The 25099-nt window shown below is 33.5% G+C and overlaps 2 protein-coding genes and 1 long non-coding RNA gene across 3 annotated transcripts; 2 read left to right on the top strand and 1 right to left on the bottom strand.

Moving 5' to 3' along the window:
- Positions 1 to 4819: 4819 nt before the first annotated feature.
- On the top strand, positions 4820 to 13540 carry LOC123906212 (mRNA export factor GLE1-like). The gene is made up of 15 exons (XM_045956073.1): positions 4820 to 5112; positions 5220 to 5405; positions 5886 to 6044; positions 6208 to 6331; positions 6462 to 6610; positions 7392 to 7560; positions 7860 to 8049; positions 10542 to 10651; positions 10893 to 10963; positions 11111 to 11192; positions 12001 to 12075; positions 12234 to 12317; positions 12666 to 12797; positions 12885 to 13007; positions 13081 to 13540. Coding segments are annotated over exons 1-15 (1875 nt in total). The 5' UTR covers positions 4820 to 5110; the 3' UTR covers positions 13300 to 13540.
- Positions 13541 to 16241: 2701 nt separating this feature from the next.
- LOC123906215 lies at positions 16242 to 23506 on the top strand. The gene is made up of 6 exons (XR_006808808.1): positions 16242 to 17059; positions 17146 to 17194; positions 17279 to 17348; positions 21998 to 22046; positions 22326 to 22505; positions 23127 to 23506. It is a non-coding gene; the product is annotated as an uncharacterized LOC123906215 (long non-coding RNA).
- Positions 23480 to 24883, bottom strand: LOC123906213. The gene is made up of 2 exons (XM_045956074.1): positions 24212 to 24883; positions 23480 to 23616 (listed from the first exon to the last, which is right to left on the bottom strand). Exons 1-2 carry the CDS (start codon positions 24699 to 24701, stop codon positions 23612 to 23614), a joined length of 495 nt encoding a protein of 164 aa, XP_045812030.1. The 5' UTR covers positions 24702 to 24883; the 3' UTR covers positions 23480 to 23611.
- Positions 24884 to 25099: the final 216 nt, after the last annotated feature.

Raw genomic sequence — 25099 nt, forward strand, 5'->3', positions numbered from 1 at the left:
TGAACATGTCTCTCTCTCTCGTCTTATAATTAATATTTAATTGTATTTTTTGTCACCCTATGGTCTCTTTATTTTAAAATCAAATTTTTTTGGTCTCTATATTTTTATATTTGTTGCAATTTTCATCACAACCCATTTTTGTACTCTAAAAATTATGATTTTCTACGTCATAAAAGGTGGTATTGTCTCTAACATTGAATCTAAAGATGTAATATCACATTTGAGACCAAAATTCATCTTTTTTGCATGACTTTCAAGGCAATAAAAAATTATGACTTATAGGATCATAATTGCAATAAATGTGAAAATAAATGTGAAAATAGGGGAACCAAAAAGTTAAGAAGCCTTCATAATTTTATGACAAAAATATCTATTTTTCTTTTGACAAATATCTACTATGCAGTGTGAATTGAACTTAAAGTTGGAAAAAAAAAATGAATTTTGATAGATTAAAATGAAGATATGGATATCAATAATGCGATATGAGCGTCTAGTAGATATTTGGATAAACACACTCTACTTTTGTATAGGCATAAATTATTACATGATGTTTTTTCTTTTGGTGAAGTCGGGTGAGTTCTAGAATAGGTTAGTATGTTCTTAAAGGATCACAAGCAAATAAAAAAAGATGATGATTAAGTTGATCACTTTAAGAAGATGTTGGATACCTCATTCACTAACTAGCTTAATATAATTAATTAAGTTTCTCATTTTATAAACAAGATAAGCTTGCCAATAAGAGAAATGTGCTCAATTTTGTGCTTGATTTGGATCCTGAGGATTTCGGCTTAGTGCCTGTTTGGTTTGGCAGTGAAAACACCAAACGTGCGTTTTCTATGTGTCAAACGTGAGTTTGTCTTGTTTGGTTCCCAATTTCGTTTTCACCGTAACCGTGCGTCCTTCCCTACAACGTGCGTCTGAGTGAAGCTGGAATTCCTAGCTTCTCAATTTTGAGAGAATCGATTTTGTTACAACATCATACACACTACACACTACACACAATCTTTGATTTTTTTTTTTGTACTGTTGGGTTATGTTTATTTTTTACGCAACTATTATTGTTATGTTTTGAGCTAAATAATTGGGTTTTTTTTTTAATTTTATTTTTATGTTCAACTGTTTTTTTTTTCTTTCTTTTTTTACTATTGGGTTGGAGGTTTATTTAGTTTTGACTAAAATGGTTTATTGTTTTTTTTTACGAAAAAAATGGTTTATTGTTTATATATATTATTATTGTCATATTATATATGTTAGGTCTTTTTAGTAATTTTCACATTCAAAAAACAATTTTGATCTAAATTACCCAAACAACATATCTCATAAAAATTGCTTTTACAATCATAGTATCCAAACATAAATCAATTCACATTCAACTCATTTTTAACCAAAATCAATTATACCAAACTCAATTCTGTCAAAATCAATTCTAGTCACCGCTGAACCAAACACATACTAGTCTATGTTATATGTTAGGTCGATGCCGCAGGTAGTTAGCCTCAGCAGTGTTGGATAATAAAATATTAGTCTATGTTATTGGACCTGTTAGTTTAGAGTCCATTAGGTTTTATTATATATTCTCTAGTAACCTTTTTGTAATGTTAAGATAATGCAATGATATTCTATTGAAACTCTAGCCGTCTTTCTCTTTTCTTATTTGTGTATCTCTGATTCTAACATGGTATCGAGAGTGTAATAGCCTGTGGCCCCACCAACTTAGGTGGTCCCTGCACTGCCACCTCACGATCTTCTCTACCCCTCTCACTTGAGAATCGAACCACGTACCCTGGAGTTCAAGTACGTGTTCAATCCATTCTCACTACCAATTGAGAATGATATTGTATTACATTAGAAAAGTCACTATAGTATTTGAAAGATAGAGTACATAAGATTCTTAGTATTCTCGAATCATATTTCTTAATTATATTGTACTAATAAATGCTATCTTCCTATCTTCATCATAACAAAAATTGAGCTGTCACTAATGTTTTCAAGTTATATGGTTCTGAGGTGGACCTCCAAATTGTAGTATATAATACTCTTAGTGCAAGTAACACATTTTGGGTTAGTTTAGTGATGTTGGCTTGAGACTGTTTTTCACACGGTCTCATATTCAATTCTTCCCGGTGTCAATTTCGGCGGACTAGTTCATACAAAGTAAAAAAACTCTGACTTTAAATAGGGCCCACAAAAAGGACGGTGAGATTTGTCCTCTCGAATTAGTCGGTCATTGGGCAAGATACCAAATTTTAAAAAATAAATAAATCTTAGTGCATCTTTTCATTTATATTATTGTTGACCAAATCACGGTGGATTATTGCATATATGGATTAATTGGAGGGATATGACTCTAAGAACAGTTCTTTAGAGCAATTCTTACCCCTTAATTCTTTTTTAATCTAACAGTCTTGGTTATTCATGAATTTATATCAAATGAGCAATATTTCCGCATCTTTCGTTTGAACAATGTTTCCCTTCATTAAGAGTTGTGAAACAAAGTTTATAACAAAAAAGTTTATACTCTATGTTTATGGACAAGTGCCATGAAACTGTTAGAAATAAGGAGGGGTAAGGTAAGTTAAGTTAAAAGTACCTATGGAAAATGTGGTTAGAAATCCATAACAATTTTTCACAATGAGAGGGACACTACAACAACAGAGATATGGACGTTGTTGAACATGGTCATATGAGTGATATGACTGCCATATTAGCAAAAACTGACAATGTTTGTTGCTAATTAAATATGTAACATTTATTTAAAACATTTGTTGCCAAGTGTTGGGTCCATTGACACTATCATGTTTATCTTTCACTTTATCCACCGAATCATAGATAGACATACCTTCATAGATTAATTGAACAAGATGTGAGATTCAGTGCTCGTGCACTTTGGGGGAAAAGGGGCTAATGAGAAATTTAGGGTTTTGGAGACATTCAAATGTCTAGACGGGAAATAGTTTGAACTTAGAAGGGTTCGTGAAAGAAGATTAGAGGGTTCTGAGAAATGGTGACGACGATGAGAAATGGTGACGGTGAAAAGTTTGTGAGAAACGGTTACGACGATGAGAAACGGTAATTGTGAAGGGTTTGTGAGAAACGGTGACGATTAGAGAATAAGAAGATCATAGAAACGATGACACGGTGACGAGGTTACAGTGAGAAACGATGACGACGAGGTTATGGTGAGAAACGGTGATGACGATGAGAAACGGTGACGGTGAAGGGTTTGTGAGAAACAGTGACGATTAGAGAATGAGAAGCTTGAAGGCTCGTGGAGTGAAAAGAAGGAATGAAATTCTTTTGGGGAAACAGTCATTTTAGTCCCTCAATGTGCAACTCGCTGTCATTCTGGTCCCCGACCGAAAAAAAAAAATACAAAATAGTCCCTAACTCTACAATCTTTTAGTCACTTTAGTCCTTGACGTTAAAAATGATTGTTAACTTTACAAAAAAATCTAATGTGGCATTTTTTGGGGACATGTGGCACGTTGACTAGGCATTAGTTGGACAAGTGGTATGATGATATGGCGAAGGACGAAAATGACAATACGAGGGACCAAAATGACAATATTTTTTTTCTTTTTTTCTTTTCATTTCTTCATCTTCTTCCTCCCACTCCTTGTTCATACATTCATCAATAAAGTCGAGAATTTTAAACCCAAATTTTTAAAAATATCATCAATAAAAAATTTGCAAAATTTTAACCAAATTTTCAAACAAAATGGCTAAAACCTTAAAATTTTCAAAATAAGTTGAGTAATGGTCGACCATTATACCTCCACTTTGTAGACAAAATGCTTGTTCTAACAACACCCCATTGAAAAAAGTTAACAATATCAATGTGTAAATTTGTTTTCGCTTTTAGAGTGACTACAAGGCAAATGAAAATATTTTTGACACAATTTGGTTGTTCCAATTTTTCTAGAAGTTATGGTAAAGAGCAATCGATTGATGGTTGAGATTTAGGGGAAGATGAAAGTGCATAAACAATTGGGTGTAGCTGAGAGCGGTGAAGTGAATTCATTTGAGAAAATAGGAAAAATCAAAAAGAAGAATGAAAGTTGGAAAAGAGGAACAATGTTATGATGATCTATTGTTATGTGTTTTGGGTTGGGTGGGATTTAGATGACGGTTGATGAGAGAAAAGACAAAATCGCTTTAAAATTTTTGAGATTTGGGAATTTTGTTAGAAGATATTGTAATTTTTTTATTGATGATTTTTTTAATAAAGTTGGATTTAAAATTCAGTGTCTTATTGATGAATGTATGAAGATGAAAAGGTGAAGAAGATGAAGAAGGATGAAAGGAAGAAAAGATGAAGAAATGAAGAAGAAAAAAATATTGTCATTTTCGTCTCTCGTATTGTCGTTTTGGTCCCTCTCCATATCATCATGCCACATGTCCAACTAATGTCTAGTCAACGTGTCATGTGTCCCCAAAAAAATGCCACATCAGCTTTTTTTTTTGTAAGGTTAACTGTCATTTTAAACGTCAGGAACTAAAGTGACTAACGGATTGTAGAGGCGGGACTATTTTGTATTTTTTTTCCTTCAGTCAGGGACAAGAATGACAACTAGTTGTGCATTCAGGGACTAAAATGACTACAAAATATAAAAGGGAAACTACTTACTTTGTTTCTCCTCCATCGTATTCGTTATAATGTTATTCATGACTGGTCACCATTTGATGAAGTGGTTCATACTGGTCACCATTTGATGAAGTGGTCCATATTAGAATTTACCCATAAATTAACAATAGAGTAATAATTTATTCGATAAAAAAGGAGAGTAATATATTAAGGGTCTACTTGGATTAGCAGCTTATGCAAACAGCGGTTTGTAAAACTCAAAATCTGCGTTTCTCCCACGCTCGCAGGCACTCTGCGTTTCTGCCACGCACGCAAGCACTCTCTTTCATCTTGTTGCTTTTCTTTCCCCCTTTCAAAAAAAAAAAAAAAACAGCAAAATATAAAAAGGGGTTGCAAGTTGAAACTACCTTGCTTTGTTTCCCTTCCATCTTGTTCGCGATTCTGTCTTTCGTACGAAGACGATGATGAATTAATGGGTTTGCCATAACCCATTCCAAAACCACTAGTTTCAACGAAACAATAAAAATGTAATTTTTATTTTATTTATTTTTACCGAACATTATCACTAACATGTTTCAATTCAATAATTTTCTTGTTAATATTCATAGAGTTGAATTTGAATTTGAATTTGCAGGGGAGCACTAAAATTGGAACTTCATCATACTTCACAAAGAGTAGGTGACAATGACATTGATGCTGACCTTGATCCTGAACCTGATTGGAGTTTCGATGCTCTTGTCTCCGAGCTCAATGCTTTGGAGAACAAACTCGGCGTTAATTCTTCCACTCAACCATTGCATTTTCATAAAACAACATCAAGGTGCTACTTCAATCATATGAGGAATTGCATTTTTTTGGTTGCCTAACAAAGAGATGTAATTTATCTAATTTAGTAAATTTGAATTATTTTAGTCGCGGGATTAGTGATAGAATTGAACATTACATTAGCTGCAGTTAAAGAGAATCCAAAACTTTATAATTTGATGAGTGTATTTTTTGTTGTGTTTTTGAACACCAAGTGTTTGTGAAAATGGCCATGTTATGTTAGCATTATTTTCCATGTTTGTATTATTTTATTTTACAGTATTTTCCGTATGTTAATGTACCCCATTGCCTCATTCAATTGAATAATGTTGGAATTGTGGTTTCTGTTGAAAGATACCAATGTGCAGTTTCTGTTTGTGTAGTTGCATTCAGTGGCTATCAAGTTTTTTTTTTTATTATGACTTTTTCAAAACAATAAGTTTATGAATTATGAGCATGTCATTGCTGTCAAATTGAACCCTGTTGACTTTTTTAGGCTTAACTTATCTGGTGGGAAAGAAATTGAGAAAGGTAGAAGTTTTGTATTTTGTGCCCCTGAGTATGAGACGGAGAGCGAGGATGACGATGACGATGACAAAGCGTTAGTGTCAGCCAGCACCGGCAAACGCTTCAATTATGATGAACTTTATCTGAGGTGCCTATTTCGTGAACCATAGCTTTATTCTCATATTTCAAGTCATGATAAAGTCAACTTTCGAAGCTTACCTCTCTTTTTAATTTAACAATGTTATCGTCCTGTTTCTGGTGGAATTTTTTGATTTGATAGTAATGTTTTGTCACTTCCTTTTATGTTTCAGCGACAGTGATGATGATTCCGATGTTGACCCTGCTTTTGAAGTGCAACCTTACCTAATGAATAAAGTTGGGGAGGTAGAAGGTGCCTTAATTGAATTGACACAGGAACACCAGCTGAGGGTTAAGGTGAGTGGTCTTATTATTGATACCAATGCACTTGTTACCATTCTTGATTGACATGTAACTTGTAGTAAATTACATCATGATTTGTTTTGTGTTGTATAACATGTTTGTTTCTGATCTTCTTGATTCACAGGATGAAATTAGGAGTAAGATCTCAGTATTAGAGACATCTCTACTGAATGAAAGTCAGAACTCCATTTCTTCCCTTCTTCGAGTTGAGAAATTCAAAGAAACAAGGCAGGAGTTGGATAAAAAGTTTGACACTCAATATCAGCGCCAAATGTAAGACTGCATTGTCTCGTCCTCCCTCTTTATCTTTTCTTTTAAAGACAACATGATTTCTCCACTCTACAACATATTTATCTTGTCAGACTTAAAATAATGGGTTATTTTGTGTAACAGTGCTTTTGTTGTTGCACCACTAGTAGAGATCCATTAAACATTTTTTACCATTTATTTGAGTGAGGTGGGGGCATTATATGTGTCACAATTCTCTTCAATAAATATTGGTGAAAGGATACATGACTGATTCGTTTATACTTGATAGGAGGAAGACTGGAAGACAATTCTTTATGATGCACATTAATTTAAAGTTGGGGAATCAGATTTTATTGTATTAATTATTAGGAATAGAGATTGGGTTTTCCATTGTAATCCCTTTAGCCAGAATTCTGTTGTGACCGTTAGGAGCTGGTTGTTCCAACTACCTATAAATATATATTCTACATTTTAATCCTCTCTAACTAACAATTGAATACTTCAAGATTCTGAATCATCAGAACCAGAAACTCTCAACTTTCTCTCGTTTTCTCTTTCCTTCTATGATTCTGCAACTATATTATAAATTCATTTGCATGAATATTGGGCTTGATTGTGTGTGATTTGGTGTTGATAACTAATATCTGACATATGCAGCATATTTTCTACCAGACTTGCTCTTATACCACCCAAAACATTATTTCTCTTGTTCTTTCATTCTTTTGTTAGATAATTGGTGTGTTTGAACGAGTTAAAAATGTTGAAAACGAAGAAACTGATGATTGGCATCTCCCAATTTTTGTAGTGCAGAAGCACTTGATAGTCACTTGACAGCTGTTCAACGGGACCGTGAACTCAGATCACAAATAGAAGAAAGGAAAATAAGAAATGATGCAGCGCATGAAGAAGCCAAGAAAAAGGTTGCTATGCAAGAGGAAAAGCAACAGAAAGAAAAGGCTAAAGCTGAAGCAGAGGTACCATACCCGTATATTTTATTTTGACTGTTCACAAATACAAAGTGAAGTGTTGGGTTACTTCTTTTTTGTTTGAGTAATGTTTGGAGAGTCCTAAACTGACACACGTACGTTTATTGTTGCATTGGTTTGATCTATTCACTTTACCGGCTACTGACCTTGTTAGTAATTCCCATGTCCACCACTATATGGGTCTTGTTAATGTTAGTTGAAGCATACATTTTTGCTACCAATCTTCTTTTTAGAGGCTTAAGCCCAACTGGCCATTCATTCACGATATCTAAATTTTGTGGGTGCAGGCCAAACTTAAAGCTGAGGAAGTAAAACAAGCTGCATTGGAAGCTGAAAGAAAAGCAACAACGGAAGCCAAATCAAAGGCAGCAATGGAAGCTGAAAAAAGAGCAGCAGCAGAAGCTGAAAGAAGAGCAGAAAAGGACGCCAAAGAAAGTACCAAATCAAGCCCATTAAATACTGAAACCAAGGAATCTGGTATGGGTTTTCTATTTTCACTTTTCATCACATTTTGAATATCTCTTTCCATTGTCGATTTTTCCCTTTATCCGTTTCTCCATATCCAATATGCCAAAATGCTCTGCCTTATTCTTTTACTACCATTTAGTTGGAAATCGGCTCTTTCTCTCTATTTTTGTATACTGGTAATACTTTTTATCCTCTTTCTTGTCTCGTCAAATATTTATTTGATGAAACTATTTTCATAGGCAAAAACTTTGGAGTCATTAAGACTTATAAATCTCCTATATTAAGTTGAGTCACTGTGTTGTTAAGCACAAAAGTTCCCTTCATACACTTTTTATTCTTTTTAAATATTTTCTATTATTGGTTTGTTTGCTTTGTTTTTAAAAAGGCATTGAACCACACAACCACACTTTGTAAAGCTTGAAGGCTTTGGTTTGATTGCTGTTACTTGATATATTCATGTGGTTGAACTCATGTGCATCCAGAGAGCAAAATTAAGTATTAATATATAGTCTTTTGAAATAATTTATATTTCATAATAGAATGTATAAATTTCAAGAATACAGAAATATATTTTCTGGCTATTTTAATTGTTTATCTCATTTTTTTGCATATCTTAAAATGTTATATTTAAAAGTTTTGAAATTTTCATAGCAACTTATGCTACATTAATGATAATGAAGACTAATATTCTGAGCTAAGGATGTCAACAAGGCGGGGAATGAGCGGGGAGTACTTTACCACACAATTCCCCACCATTTAAAATGATCCCCATCCCCACTTCGAGAGTATTTTTCCTGTATCCCCATCCCCGCGGATCCCCACAGTTCCCGCGGGGATCCATCAACATTAAAAAAATTATCAAATTTCTACTATTTTCAATCAAACTAGTTGTAAAAAACAGTTTAATGATAAAACAAATAAAAAATTAAGACATTATTGTGAGTCTTATGAGTTGTGACAATAATAAGCATCATATAAAAATAAATTTTTGCACATTGTGTGAAAATATAAATAAATATAACATATAAAGTACTTGAATATATACATATAAAGGTTATTTTAATAAATTATTCGGGGACGGAGTCTCTGCGGAGCGTGGGATAAAATCCCATCCACAAACCCCCAAACTTCCTTGGGGGGACTTTTTCCTCCATCCCCATCCCCGCGGGGAAATATTATCCGTCTTCGGGTCTGCAAACAGGGAAATCCCCACAGGGATCCCCATTTACGGATCAAATTGACATCCCTCTGAGTTCAAAAAGTTGACAAATCTAGCATAATAAATGTTCCTTTTGTTTCAAACATTATTATAAAATCAGTCATGCTCTATGCATATGTTACATATACATAGTGACTATGTTGCCTAGTTACGGGTACGGTACCCGATACGGGTGCGGGTACTGGTACGGGATACGACATTTTGAAAAAAATTTAAGGTACGGGTACATTAATACAGAATGTCAAAATAATTATATTTTGAATGAATTTGTCCACCACCTCAACTATTTTCATCAAAAGCAAGATAAATAATTAATATGTAATAAAAAATTATAACATTTTATGCTATTTTCAAACCACCTGCACATTTTTGCCGTATCCACCACCCCGAATCAATCAAATAAAAATGGATTTTGATCTGTAAGTACCCAGCGAGTACCATGCAAGTCTCCGGTACTGGTGCGTACCCGGTACAGGTACTTCACCATCTTAGGAGTACCCATGTGATAGAGACTTGAATGTGAAAGTGGGCCTTGACTTTGGCCCAAGACTAAGGTGTGGAAAGGAATGATGAGGTGGCATGAGAGCATGAAATGCATGAGGACTTATTCTACTATATAAAGAGTAGTGAACACAAGGAATAACTTAGCTAGAATTTCAGTTAGAATTAATGGGATCACTTTTAGTGATTTTGGGGCACTTAGTGCTTTGGGGCTAGTAGACTCTCTCTACTAGTTTGTTATCTTTGTTATTTTCATTCTCCATTTTCATAAATTGTGTAATTGTTCATCTATTTTAATCAATACAATTACATATTTCTCCATTTCAATCTTATTTTCATTATTTGAGATCTAGAGTTCCATCACCATGCTTCACATTAAAACCATATTGAGTCTATACTTTTAAAACAAAATGTCTATATTATGAATTAGAGTAAAAGGATTAAAGACTAAAGCTAAATTTATACACTGTCTCATATTGAGCTGTTCACCTTCACGAGTTCTCCACCTTTTAACATTATCTATATGTAGATATTATATTTATATGTGATCTAATTCTTCCACATAAGATTTTTTTGTAAATCATGAAGTTGTTCACCTTTTTTAATCAAACATTTAGGTGCTAAGATTAAAAAACTAAATATGAATTTACCAATAATTTCCATTCCGCTCCCACTGCTGAATCCTTCTCCGTCCGTGTGCATGTCTAGAACTATATATCATTTTATTTTATTTTTTTATCGTTTTATGATATAAGATATGACAAACCTACGCAATCCTTAGGTTATGTATATCGAGCTGCGGCAAATGCTTTAAATATAGAGCAGGGTAGGCTACAGAAACTGAAAGAGCTGTGTGAGGGAAACCAAGTTATGAGATCAAGTTCAAAACAGGTATTGTTGAAAACAGATATTGGACACCTTTGTCTTAAAGCTCTTAATTTATGATCTTGCATGCAATAAGAAACACCATTTATTTGTTGGTTACTTGGTTTTGCTTGTCATATTTGTTATCTTATTTTAAAATTTTAAATTATGTTCTTTATAATGCATATTTATTTCACAAGAAGTTTGCTTGTACTTCACCGCACTTTAAAGTACGTTGGGACTTGTTTATGTGTCAACATCTGTTCAGGATTATACCCGCTATGAGAGTCATATTTCCCGGAATATAAAGACAATAAGGGGAATAAGTCACAATGTAAGGTGAGGTAAATATTTAAATTTCACAAATGCATAATGCTGTTGTCAATATATCATTCTTACTTGTACATTTTAATAAGGGAAAACATTTATGTCCAAAAGGAAATCTCAATCCTTACATGCCTATTTACTCTTTTGGGCATTCTGCAGATCAAAAGCAAGTGAACTTATTAATCTTTTGAATGATCGTCAATGCCCTCAATCAATCAGTGCTGAGATATTTGTTAAAAAGGTGATTTAGTATTTTTGCAGATTCCATTGGCATATAATATCTTTCTGCTTTATTTGAAAAGAACAAAGAGCATAACAGGGACAATAAACTAATCTTAAACCTGGGCTTATTTATTGTAAATGTTATTTTTGAATCAGTGAACTGTATATGGAAGGTAGCAAATAAATGAACAACTATAAGTTTTTCCATTCACGTTTCTTCACCTATTAACTTCAATTCTTTAGGATGGTTTGTGACAGGGTGGGTGCCTCTTATGACCACAAAGTCTAGAGTTTGATCCTTAACGCCCCATTCTTCTAATAAAAAGGTTGAATTTTAGCAAGTATAGTTAGGAGTTAGGACCATGCATTGTCCACTTTCAAAACCGAAAGGACTCTTTGCTTGAGGGGACGTTAGAAATATTTTATAAAATTTGTTTATGTATCTTCACCTAATAGTTTAAATTTGTGGAATATTCGATTAATGACATTACACAACACTTAAAATATCAAAACTATAAATTATGATTAATCTATATAAACTTTTTCTATATATGTGTGTATTACTATTTGATGTGTTTTCTATATGATACCATTTTCGGTATTGGTTAAATATGAGAATGATTATGAATTGTCTTACAATTAAATGATTATTTGTAAAGTAAGAAATTTTGACATCAGAAGAAGTTGATATCAAATTAAAATAACAGTGGCTGAAATCCATGTATTGGTTTCAAATGTTCCAAATGATGAACAAAAACTAAGAAGAAATGGTAGAATCTATGGCTTTTAATAAATGTAGGTGTGATTACTGACAACAAACTTTACAGGTTGTTTCATCCTGTTCAAGCCCTGGTAGTGCTCCCTTTGCAATTGCCTATGTCATTGTTCTCATTACATCTAAGGTACACCATGTTTAATATCTAGCCTCTCGGCTTAATTTGGACTTGTGAGGATGGTATATAGTTAAGCCTTCAATGAAGTATAGAATGAATATAAATGTTTGATTCTCTATAATTATTTATTTGCTTTTGGCTTCAATTGTTTTTCATTTGCAAGACAGGTCCCATATGTAATGGATCTTTTGCTGGCTGAGCTTCATAGGGCCTGCCTTTATACCGTCCCAAAGCACATGGTCTACAAAACGGTAATTATATAGAATTTGAAAATATTACTGAGCAATACATTTTCTTGTGTAGCTTCCTAGCCTCATGTTAGCAATTTTTTTTAGAGGAACCAGTGAATTTGAAGCAGGGAAAAGTTATTTTGCTACAATAATTTTGTTTGTCATATTTTGCCTAAATAAAAGGATTGAGCCCATTTTACTCTGTCAAAGAAGCAACATGGTTGTGCTTCAACTGGCACAATTTAAAAATTATCTGAAACTATTTATTCTGATATTATGGCCTATGCATATTGTTCTACAAATATGATTTCCACAAATGTGGGGAGTACTGATGCTGTTGAATCTGGATTCTTTCTTCTACCCCCTCAGTCTATCTTTCAATCAAAAGAGGCATACTTCAGAAGTATCGGTTATCGAGAAGACGGTGAAAAGTTGGAGGGTACAGAAGATTATTTAAAGCGGCTAGAATCGTATATGAAGTTGTACGGTGCACTGGTTCAGGTCTGTCACTTGAACAATATTTGCAATTTTGTCCATTACATTTCCTCATCTCCCTGATTGAGCAGCTAACCATGCTTGTTTTGACAGACTGAAATTCCCAACATTCAAAATTTGCACGGTTTGCAAGAAGGTTGGGCGTGGCTTGCAAGGTTCTTGAATTATATGCCAGCCAATCTTTATACAGCTGTTTCACTCGATACATTCTTGCAAGTAAGTAATGCAAAATGTTTGGTGTTTTGACATATGGATCTTTTAAGGTTAACTAATTCTACTTTGTCTGCAGATGGCTGGATTTGCTCTATTTCAAAGATATAAATCTCAGTTCTTAAAGATGCTGAACGCTATCTCAGACAACTTTTTAGTTGGTCTGAAATCACAAAATGTACCAGAATCGACAAGGATTGTTGCGAATATAAAGGCTTATATAGAAGATAAAAAGTTCTGTCAAGTGCCAGAAGGAAGGAAGCTGCAGTCAGATACGATGTCAAGAGTACTAATGTAATGGAAAGAATGAGAGTACCATTAATTATTTTCCCATTTATGTATGAGTAGTATAAACTAATGTAATGGAAAGAATGAGGGTACCATTAATTAGGAAATTTCTATTCTCATCTTTGTTAATCGATGAAGGTTCATGCATATTAGTTAGGGTTTGTTTGTTTCTAAGGTAACATAAACATTCCTGGGAAGCGTGGTTAGGAATATAATAACATCATTCTTGTGTTGTTACACGTTTGTAAAAATTGTTCTCAGATATTCCTTGTAGTTCACTATTATAAATGATGAATATTTACTTTTAAAATTAATTGATCTATATTATAAATTGAAACCTAAGACAACTGACCCTAAGAAAACCGATATCCTGCATCTAGCATAGACTCCACAATGCACTACAATTGTAACCTAAGAAGACAAGTGACCTAAGAAGACCGGCATCTATCGGGTGTAAATTAATTTTACACTCCGATAGAAATTTTCTATTATTTTCTATTTCTGCATGTCACACCATTAATGTAGGTTGATTTGGCGGAATATACGGATTATTAAATGACCGTGTAAACTAATTCTATACTGTTGATACATATTCTATTTAGGGATGGCAGAAAAACCCAAACCCGTGAGACCCACCCGAACCCAAACCCAAGTCAACGGGCGAAACCCGAATTGACTGGGTTTGGGTTTGGGTGACACCCGAAAATATGGGTGTGAGTTTGGTATCACTCAAACCCACACCCGAAACTCATACACCCATCCGAAACATGTTAAAATTACCTAAATACCCCCATATATATATATATATAAGTGTAAAAGTAAAATTAGGTTTTTCACAAACCACAAACCAAAATTGTGTTTGAATTTTGCTTGAAAGTTGGAAGAACTTAATTTTGGTTTAGTTGTAATTTAATTTCTTGAAAGACTATTTTGTAATTTTAAATTCCCTTGTAATTTTAAACCTATGTTTTTAGGTTCTCTAAAATTACATTTAGTCAAAAAAAAAAATTAAATACTATGGTTTTGAATATAAGCAAAAAACAATTTTTAGGTTCATTGAATAAAGCATGTATATGAATCATTTTCTTTTATTCAATGAACATACTTATATTCAAAATTGGAGGGAGTAACCAATCGTTAAATGATTTAGTGGTGATTGGCGCTGAACTTGGTAGAGAGGATCACGGTTCGATCCCCCGCAACTGCAACCGGGAGGGAGTTGGAATCACTTGATGTCAGAACTGAACCCCGAACCAGTTTAGGTGGTCCAGTGGGCTGAATACTGGTGGTGAAAACCAAAAAAAAAAGAAAACGGAGGGAGTAAGTAATTAAATAGTTTTTAATAAAAATCTTTGACGCTACTAAACAAATAATTTTAATTTTTTTTGCAAAAATCATGCGCAATTAAATAAATTTATCATATACGTTAGATACGTTAAATAAATGTGTCATATATCTTATATATAGATAATAAAACTACTATTGTAAGAAAATTAGACTCGATTTAGTATAAATTTTTTATAAATTTTAATAATTATTTTACTTTTAAATATTCTTATTTTAGTATAATTTTGATTTATTAGATTATAAAAATTATCTTGCAAATAAAATCATTTATATATTTAAAAAATAATTATTAATTTATGTAAGTGAATATTGCTGCGTGTGTATTTCATTCATTTTGACAAAATATATACATCAATACATGAGTCATACATGAGTCATGATTTGCTGTCACTAAGTTAATATACATTGATTTACATGCTAATAATATGTGATTCTAATAATAACAACAATAATAATAATAAATATGTGATTTTGTATTCTAACACGCCCCCGCAGTTGAAGCGGGAGGTTTCCGTACGATGAGGCTATCTCGAAAGTCATCAAATAATATGCGTGGGAGACCTTTAGTGAAGATGTCATCAATCTGATAGCGGGACGGAACATGGAGAACACGAACTTGACCGCGTGCAACCTTTTCACGGACAAAGTGAATATCCATTTCAATATGTTTAGTGCGTTGATGTTGAACTGGATTTCCCGAGAGATATATTGCACTAACATTATCACAATAAACCACAATAGCTTTTTGGATTGGACAATGTAGCTCTAAAAGAATATTTCGGATCCAGCAGGACTCTGAAACAACATTAGCAACGCCTCTGTATTCGGCCTCTGCACTAGACCGAGATAAGGTAGGTTGGCGCTTAGAGGACCATGAAATTAAGTTGTCTCCAAGAAAAACACAGTATCCAGACGTTGAGCGTCTGGTATCGGGGCATCCTCCTCAATCAGCATCGGTGTAAGATATGAGACCAGAGATGGAAGACTTGAAAAGATGTAAACCATAATCAAGAGTGCCTTGAATGTATCATAAAATGCGTTTGAGAGCATTCATATATGGCCATCCTTTGGGTCATGCATATGTAAACAAACTTGTTGTACAACATATGATATGTCTGGTCTCATGAAGGTAAGATATTGCAATGCTCCTGCTAAACTGCGATAAAGTGTAGGATCTTTGAATGGAGATCCACATGAGACACTTAATTTTGCTTTAGTATCCACCGGCGTGGTTGTGGGCTTGCAATAGGTCATGCCAGCTCGGACTCGGACTCAGACTTAATATTATAACTCGTTTATATTTGCCGACGGGCTTGTTCGCCCCGTTTATTATGCAGATTTATGCTGGGCGGGTTAAACGGGGCGGGCTAGCCCTCCTAGCTCTATACATGATTGCATAAAATATATAGTAACTTGTACCGTAGCTTGTAGTATATAAAAACACTTGTTGGTAATTTTTATTTATTTTTTGTGTTGAAGGTTGGTAATTTTATTTATTTTTCAATACAAAGTTGATAATTTTATGCACCAAAAATATATATAATTTTAAGATTTTTTTTAAAAAAGGATTACAGTATAAAAATTATTTTAAAAAAAGATATTAAAACAAACGGTCGGTGTGTTACAGGGATTGTGAAATATGAGTGTGTTTGATTTGAATCTGTGCATTTGTGAAATAAGAATAAAAATTCATTCTTTCTTTTTCTTCTTCAAGAAACAAGAATCTATTTTTCTCCCATTTTCATCTCACCAAAAATTACACTTCCGATTCTTCCAAAATCTCTCGCATTCTCATCGATTCTTCCAAAATCACACTTCGAACTCACAATCTCCGCCGATTCTTCAATGATCGTTTGTGTGCATCTTCCGTATCCCGCAATTCTTCAATGAGAAATTTTCAAGCCGATTTCTGAATCAATTGATTGCAGTATCAATTCTTGTTAATTTCATGTCTATTATATGGTTCTGAACATATATTTTTTGATTCAAGTGATTTTAGGGTTTTGATTTCAAGGAGATTTTAACTCTGTTTAGGGTTTTCATTTTTCATTTGATGTTATGTATGTTTAGGATTTGACGTTTCAGATTTGCTTTTAAGTCGATTTTCACTTTGCTTAGGGTTTTTCTTCATCCCCATCAAGTTTGATTTATGCATGTTTTTAGTGACCTAAATGATTACTATTGCAATATTTGACTTCTTTATATATGATTGTTAGTTGTTTTTATAAACAATTTTGTTGTGATAGATAAAAAATTGTTGCCTACTACATATAATGTTTGTAGTGCCGGAGGAATTTGGTTTGTGATTGATTTTGGTGGGGCATTGTGTGGTTTCTTTAGATTAGGATGAATTCTAAAATTTATACATGTGATGTTCCAGGCTGAGGTTGAAGGCGAAAAAGAGAGCTATGATGTAAAAATAGGTGAAAAGTGGGCTATTAATTTATGTTTGTGATATGAAAATGCGGCTGGAAGTGGACTATTAATTTATGTTTGTGATATGTTGCAGGGATGAGGTAGAAAGCAAAAAAGATAGATACTCCATGATGCAATAATAGGTGAGAGGGGCTATGAAGAGCAGGATCTTCAGTTCTTTTTCCAGTATGGAAATAATCTTAGACCTCAAGTTCTTCTTTTTCCAGGATCAGCAGGAGCTTATGCATATCTTAGATTGTTACATGGAAAAAGTCTCAAAGTTGACTATGACGCAAGGTAATTTCAAATTTCAATTGCTAGTGATGTAATATATATATGAACAACATTTTTATTATGTCAATTGTTAGTGTTATACTATATTACTTGCTGCACCTGTATTTTCATTGACCAACTTCATATATACTTATGTAGAGCAAAAATTTGCTTTTAGCATCTGTAAATAACGTGTTCTTGATCATTGGTTACTATGTTATATACACATAACAATGACTTCATGAATAATTTGGTGGCCTATTTCAAATTTTGTAAGGGATTGGATGTCTTGATGCCAAAAAAATGTTGAATAAATTACTTAAAATGACCCTAGTCCCTGAATGTGAAATCTCTTTTTTGCCATAATTGCTACTTAAAGCAATTGTTTCTATCGGTGTCCGATTTTCTATAAAAAAAATTATGAGTGATTATAAGTGATTTTGCATTTTGAACTTAATGACCCTTGTGCCTAATGTTACATAAGTTTTGTAAGGGATGAATGTCTCAATGACCCTTGAGGAAAATGCATTATGAACTTTAATTGAGGAAATATGTTCTGTCCCAAAAAATTTCAATCTTCTGCTTATTGGTTTATAATCAATACCTATTGGGAAAAATGATGGTTTTCGAATTTTTCATTATTGATTATTCAAATACCTTCAATCTTCTGCTTCAATAAATTGTGAAATTTAAAATTTTGTAAGAGATTGGATGTCTTATTGCCCCAAAAATGATGGATAAATTACTTAATGACCCTAGTCCCTGAATGTGAAATCTTGTTGCTGCCTTAATTGCTACTCAAAGCAATTGTCCTTATCGGTGTCCGGTTTTCTATTAAAAAAAATTATAAATTTTTATTCATAGTAATGCATGAATAGATATATATTCTGCTTTGATGACCCTTAGTCCCTAAATTCAATTTTGCAACTACAGTTAGAAGTGATTTTGCTTTATGAACTTAATGACCCTTGTCCCTAATGTTACTTAAATTTTGTAAGGGATGGATAATGATCTCAATGACCCTCAAGGAAAATGCATTATGAAATCTTTATTCATAATGGAAAAGTTGGATGGTGGCTTTTTAGAAGTGATTTTACATTATGAACTTTAATTGAGGAAATGTGTTATGTCCCATAATATTTCAATCTTCTGCTTATTGGTTAATAATCAATACCTATTTGGAACAATGATTGGTTTTCGAATTTATCATTATTGATTATTCAAATACCTTCAATCTTCTGCTTCAATAAAATGTGAAATTTCAAATTTTGTAAGGGATTGGATGTCTTGATGCCCCAAAAATGCTGGATAAATTACTTAATGACCCTAGTCCTAGAATGTGAAATCTTGTTGATGCCTTAATTGCTACTCGAAGCAATTATCCCTGTCGGTGTCCGCTTTCCTATTAAAAAAAAATTATGAATTTTTATTCATAGTAATGCATGAATAGATATATATTCTGCTTTGATGACCCTTAGTCTCTAAATTCAATTTTGCAACTGCAATATTATGAACTTAATGACCCTTTGTCCCTAATGTTACATAAATGAATTTTGTAAGGGATGGATGCCTCAATGACCCTCGAGGAAAATGCATTCTGAATTCTTTATTCATAATGGAACAGTTGGATGGTGCTTTACAGAAGTGATTTTACATTATGAACTTTAATTGAGGAAATGTGTTATGTCCCAAAAAATTTCAATCTTCTGCTTATCGGTTTATAATCAATACCTTTTTGGAACAATGATGAGTTTTCGAATTTTTCATTATTGATTATTCAAATACCTTTAATCTTCTGCTTCAATAAAATATGAAATTTCCAATTTTGTAAGAGATTGGATGTCTTGATTCCCCAAAAATGCTGGATAAATTATTTAATGACCCTAGTCCCTAAATCTGAAATCTTGTTGCTGCCTTAATTGCTACTTGAAGCAATTGTCCCTCTCGCTGTCTGCTTTTCTATTAAAAAAAATTATGAATTTTTATTCATAGTATTGCACGAATAGATATATATTCTGTTTTGATTACCCTTGGCCCCTAAATTCAATTTTGCAAATGCAATTAGAAGCGATTTTGCATTATGCACATAATGACCCTTGTCCCTAATGTTACTTAAATTTTGTAAGGGATGGGTGCCTCAATGACCTCAATGCCCCTCGAGGAAAATGCGTTATGAATTCTTTATTCATAATGGAAAAGTTGGATGGTGGCTTTTTAGAAGTGATTTTACATTATGAACTTTAATTGAGGAAATGTGTTCTGTCCCAAAAATTTTCAATCTTCTGCTTATTGGTTTATAATCAATACCTATTGGGAAAAATGATGGTTTTCGAATTTTTCATTATTGATTATTCAAATACCTCCAATCTTCTGCGTCAATAAAATGTGAAATTTAAAATTTTGTAAGAGATTGGATGTCTTGATGACCCAAAAATGCTGGATAAATTACTTAATGACGCTAGTCCTAGAATGTGAAATCTTGTTGCTGCCTTAATTGCTACTCGAAGCAATTGTCCCTGTCGGTGTCCGCTTTTCCATTAAAATAAATTATGAATTTTTATTCATAGTAATGCATGAATAGATATATATTTTGCTTTGATGACCCTTAGTCCCTAAATTCAATTTTGCAACTGCAATATTATGAACTTAATGACCCTTTGTCCCTAATGTTACATAAATGAATTTTGTAAGGGATGGATGCCTCAATGACCCTTGAGGAAAATGCATTCTGAATTCTTTATTCATAATGGAACAGTTGGATGGTGCTTTTTAGAAGTGATTTTACATTATGAACTTTAATTGAGGAAATGTGCTATGTCCCAATAATTTTCAATCTTCTGCTTATTGGTTTATAATTAATACCTATTGGGAACAATGATGGTTTTCAAATTTTTCATTATTGATTATTCAAATACCTTCAATCTTCTGCTTCAATAGAATGTGAAATTTCAAATTTTGTAAGAGATTGGATGTCTTGATGACCCAAAAATACTGGATAAATTACTTAATGACCCTAGTCCCTGAACGTGAAATCTTGTTGTTGCCTTAATTGCTACTCAAATCAATTGTCCCTATCGCTGTCCGCTTTTCTATTAAAAAAAATTATGAATTTTTATTCATAGTAATGCATGAATAGATATATATTCTGCTTTGATGACCCTTAGTCCCTAAATTCAATTTTGCAACTGCAGTTAGAAGTGATTTTGCTTTATGAACTTAATGACCCTTGTCCTTAATGTTACATAAGTTTTGTAAGGGAAGGATGCCTCAATGACCCTTGAGAAAAATGCATTATGAATTCTTTATTCATAATGGAAAAGTTGGATGGTGGCTTTAGAAGTGATTTTACATTATGAACTTCATAACCCTTGTCCCTAATGTTAGATAAGTTTTGTAAGGGATGAATGCCTCAATGACCCTTGAGGAATATGCATTATGAATTTTTTATTCATAATGGAAAAGTTGGATGGTGGCTTTAGAAGTGATTTTACATTATGAACTTAATGACCCTTATCCCTAATGTTACATAAGTTTTGTAAGGGATGGATGCCTTAATGACCTTTGTGGAAAATGCATTATGATTTATTTCTTTATTCATAATGGAAAAGTTGGATCTTGGCTTTCAAGGCAAAGCAATTTTAATATGAAATTTTACTCAAAATGTGGATTGTGTCGATTATCTTTTTATGGCTCTAATTGTGCAACTGTCACTAGTGGTGTGGTATACATGATAAATATACTTTGTTCCATGATTTTTGTAAGGGATTGTCTTGGTGGCTCTAAAATGTTGGATGATGCATTTAATTGAGGAAACATGTTCTGTCCCAAGAACTTTCAATCTTCTGCTTATTGGAAATTTCATTCCAACATATTTACCTTGTTTGGTTTATAATCAATACCTATTGGGAATGATGGTGGGTTGTCGATTTTTTCATTCTTGTGTATTCTAGAACTTTCAATTTTGGTAAGAGATTAAATGTCTTGATGCGATAAACTAAATGACCCTAGTCACTGAATGTGAAATCCAATTGTTGCCTTAATTGCTACTAGAGCAATTGTCTCTATCGATGTCCTATTTTCTGTCAAAAAATATATATATGAACTTTTATTCATAATGCATGCATGGATATCTATTTTGATTTGATGACCCTTTGTCCCTAAATTCTATTTTGCAACTGCAATTAGAATTTACTTTCCATTATGTTCTTAATGACCCTATTCCCTAATGTTTCATAAGTTTTGTAAGGAACAGATTGCCTCAATGAGACAATGACCTCAGAGTTAAATGCATTATGACCCTAATCGATGGTAGTTATTGTCTTTTTAAAACCCTAATCGTGAAACAGTCATTGAGATGAATATTTTTTCATTTTCTATAAAGCGTGGTGTGGTAAACATGAGCCAACGTACTCAAAATTGTTGCCTAGTACATATAATGTTAGCAGTGCTGGAGGAATGTGGTTTGTGATTGATTTTGGTGGGGGCATTGTGTGGTTTCTTTCGATTAGGTTGAATTCTAAAATTTATACATGTGATGTTATAGGGCTGAGGTAGAAGGTGGAAAAGAGAGCTATGATGTAAAAATAGGTGAAAAGTGGGCTATTAATTTATGTTAGTGATATGAAAACGTGGCTGGAAGTGGACTATTAATTTATGTTTGTGATATGTTGCAGGGATGAGGTAGAAAGCAAAAAAGATAGATACTCCATGATGCAATAATAGGTGAGAAGGGGATAATTTTTGTAGTGTGATATTTATCAACATTGTGTGGTTTCTTATGATTTCATGACTTAATGAATTGGATTTGTTTATAACATTATATAAGCTCTACTTATTGACACAGTTCTGTAGCAACTGACACATTTGTTTATATATCCCTGACCATTACTAGTTAGTTCATGCATTATGGGTGGTGGCACCATTGGTGTTCAATCCCCCCGAATTTGATTGGTTAAAAATTGTTTATAATTTTGATGACGTTATGAACTGGATATGGTACAGTGGAATTGTGTTTGCTAAAGCTGAACAGAGCTGGTGGTATGAAGAGCAGGATCGTCGGTTCTTTCTCCAGTATGGAAATAATCTTAGACCTCCAGCTCTTCTTTTTCCAGGATCAGCAGGAGCTTACGCATATCTCAGATTGTTACAGGGAAAATGTCTCAAAGTTGACTATGAAGCAAGGTAACTTCAATTGTTAGTGATGTCAATTGTTAGTGTTACACTATATATATGAACTATTTTATGATGTCAATTGTTAGTGTTACACTATATTACTTGTTGCTCCTGTATTTTCATTGACCAACTTCGTATATACTTATGCAGAGCAAACAATTGCTTTTAGCATCTGTAAATAACATGTTCCTGATCATTGGTAACTATATTATATAATCATAACAATGACTTAATGAATAATTTCGCCCATTTACTGCAAATTATTTTTTATTTTTTTGGTCAAGTACTGCGTATTATTAAGGGAAAAAAAGACATAAAAATTGGAGAACAAAAGAAAACACAGGTTTTGTATTAGGAATTGAAGAACAAGAAAAACAGGTTTGGTATTAGTGGTGATGCAGATTTGTATAATTGGAATTAGAACAAATGTGAGTTCAGTGTTGGAAGCGAAAGAAGCAAGAATGTTGTTGGTGGTAGGCCAAAGCTTGCTTTGTAACCACGTTCGGCGCTGCCGAGTAATTTACATTAGGATTAGGATGTTCCTGTTGCTGCTGTTTCTAAAATTTGGTTTCTATCACATCACTTGGGTACTTGTTACATCAACTAATACCATTGTAACTTCTGCTGCAGAGGATATGAGAAGATTGGATAAAATATAACTGAAGGTGCACCTGATATGGATGAAGCTATTGATGTAAGTCTTAATTGTTTCTTATTTATGGGTCTGAGTTATATATATGTATGAATGAAACAGTGGTGAATGAATAATAAAGGAAACATAGCTTTATTTAATAATAATGGTCAAAGGATTACAATAAGGCACGAAAATAAAGGTAAATAACAAACTGATAAAGATATTATATCAGTCCCAAAAGCATCAAATGCTTCCCAATTACTAGTCAGTGACCCTTCTTACAATAACAGAAAATATTCCATATACTCTGCTCCTTCTCTTCCTTTCTTTAAATAAAGGAAGCATCACATGATTCAAGCCTCACGTGGCCACGTCACCAGTCACCACCTCTTTATCTTTGGAGCTTTTTCTCCTTGTGTAAACTCTCTATACTCTAGGTTGAGGCCCAATGTTTAAGCCCACATCTTGATCCGTATTTCTATCAACCTGTGTTGCACAAATACGGGTACGGGGTACGGCATTTTTCAAAAAATTAAGGTACGGGTACGTGACATAAAAAAAAAATACTTAATTAAAATATATTTGTGGTTACTCGTGTAAGAAAGTAGTAGTAAATAGGCATATATATTACCATAAGTATATCAATATCACTATATTGTTTCTTTGTGACTCTGACTGTAAAAATAAAATAGGCATATAAGAATATAACTATACTAGAGTATCACGTGTGTGGTGAATGAAAGTAGTAGACTGTAGAAGTTTTCTTTTACTGCAAAATTGAAAATTGAGGTGACTTTTCTTCCTCCACTGGCAAACAAGACAAGAAGACAACTTTGAGTAGGTGAGAAGTCTAATAGTACAGCTTTTATAATGAATAAAAAACCCTAAATGTATGAACTTTACTGGAAACCGGCCCATTATGAAAAAAACAAAGCGTCTACAGTACCCGTTCCGTACCGCGCCTGCACCCATTCCGTACCGCAATGTTTGAAAAAAAAAAAGGTACGCGTCAGGTACGTCCCAGTACTCGGTACAGGTACTTTCTAAAAAAATGCCGTACCAGTGCTTCACAGCTATCAACACTCCCTCCCTTCAAAACAGTCATTGTCCTCAAGACTGAATTCAGGAAACTGACCAGCTAGAAAGGCATTATCTTCCCATGTGACATCATTAAGAGACTTATGTTTCCACTTAATCAAGCTCTGTTGTACAATCACTCCTTCCTTGACAGTTACTCTAGACCCCATAATCTGCTCAGGATAAGCATCAATGTCATCAGAAACCTCCAAATCTGCAGGAAGTTCTCCTTGTGTCTCATAGTTGCCAATGGCTTTCTTCAACAAGGATACATGAAATCTAGGATGAATGCGAGAGTGATTTGGGAGTTTCAACTTGTATGCCACCTCTCCAACGTTACCAACAATTTTAAATGGGCCATAAAAACGTGCAGCAAGCTTTTGACTGATTCTCCTTATCACTGATTGTTGCCTATGAGGACGCAAGTTCAGAAAAACCCACTCACCGACATGAAAGCTCAAATCTCTTCTTTTCTTGTTAGCATAACTAGACATCTGCTCTTGAGCTTTTATTAAATGTGCCTATAATTGAGATAAAGCTTCATCTCTTTCACTTAGCTCCAAAGCCACAACTTCAACTTTAGTTTCATTAGAGAGAAATCTCAAAATATTCGGTGGTTGTCTTCCTTACACCACTTCAAAAGGAGTCTTCCCCATGGATACATGGTACGTGGTGTTGTACCAGTATTCGGCCCACGGAATCCACGCAGCCCAAGTCTTTGGTTGTTCTGAGGCAAAGCACCTCAAATAACTTTCCAGGCATCTATTTACTACTTCAGTCTGCCCATCCGTTTTCGGGTGATACGCAGAGCTCATGTGAAGCTTAGTACCCTGCAGTTTAAATAGCTCCAACCAAAAGTGACTAAAAAATAGAGGATCTCTGTCACTCACTA

This window comes from Trifolium pratense, linkage group LG2 (genome assembly GCF_020283565.1).
Source record: "Trifolium pratense cultivar HEN17-A07 linkage group LG2, ARS_RC_1.1, whole genome shotgun sequence".
Lineage (NCBI taxonomy): Eukaryota > Viridiplantae > Streptophyta > Magnoliopsida > Fabales > Fabaceae > Trifolium > Trifolium pratense.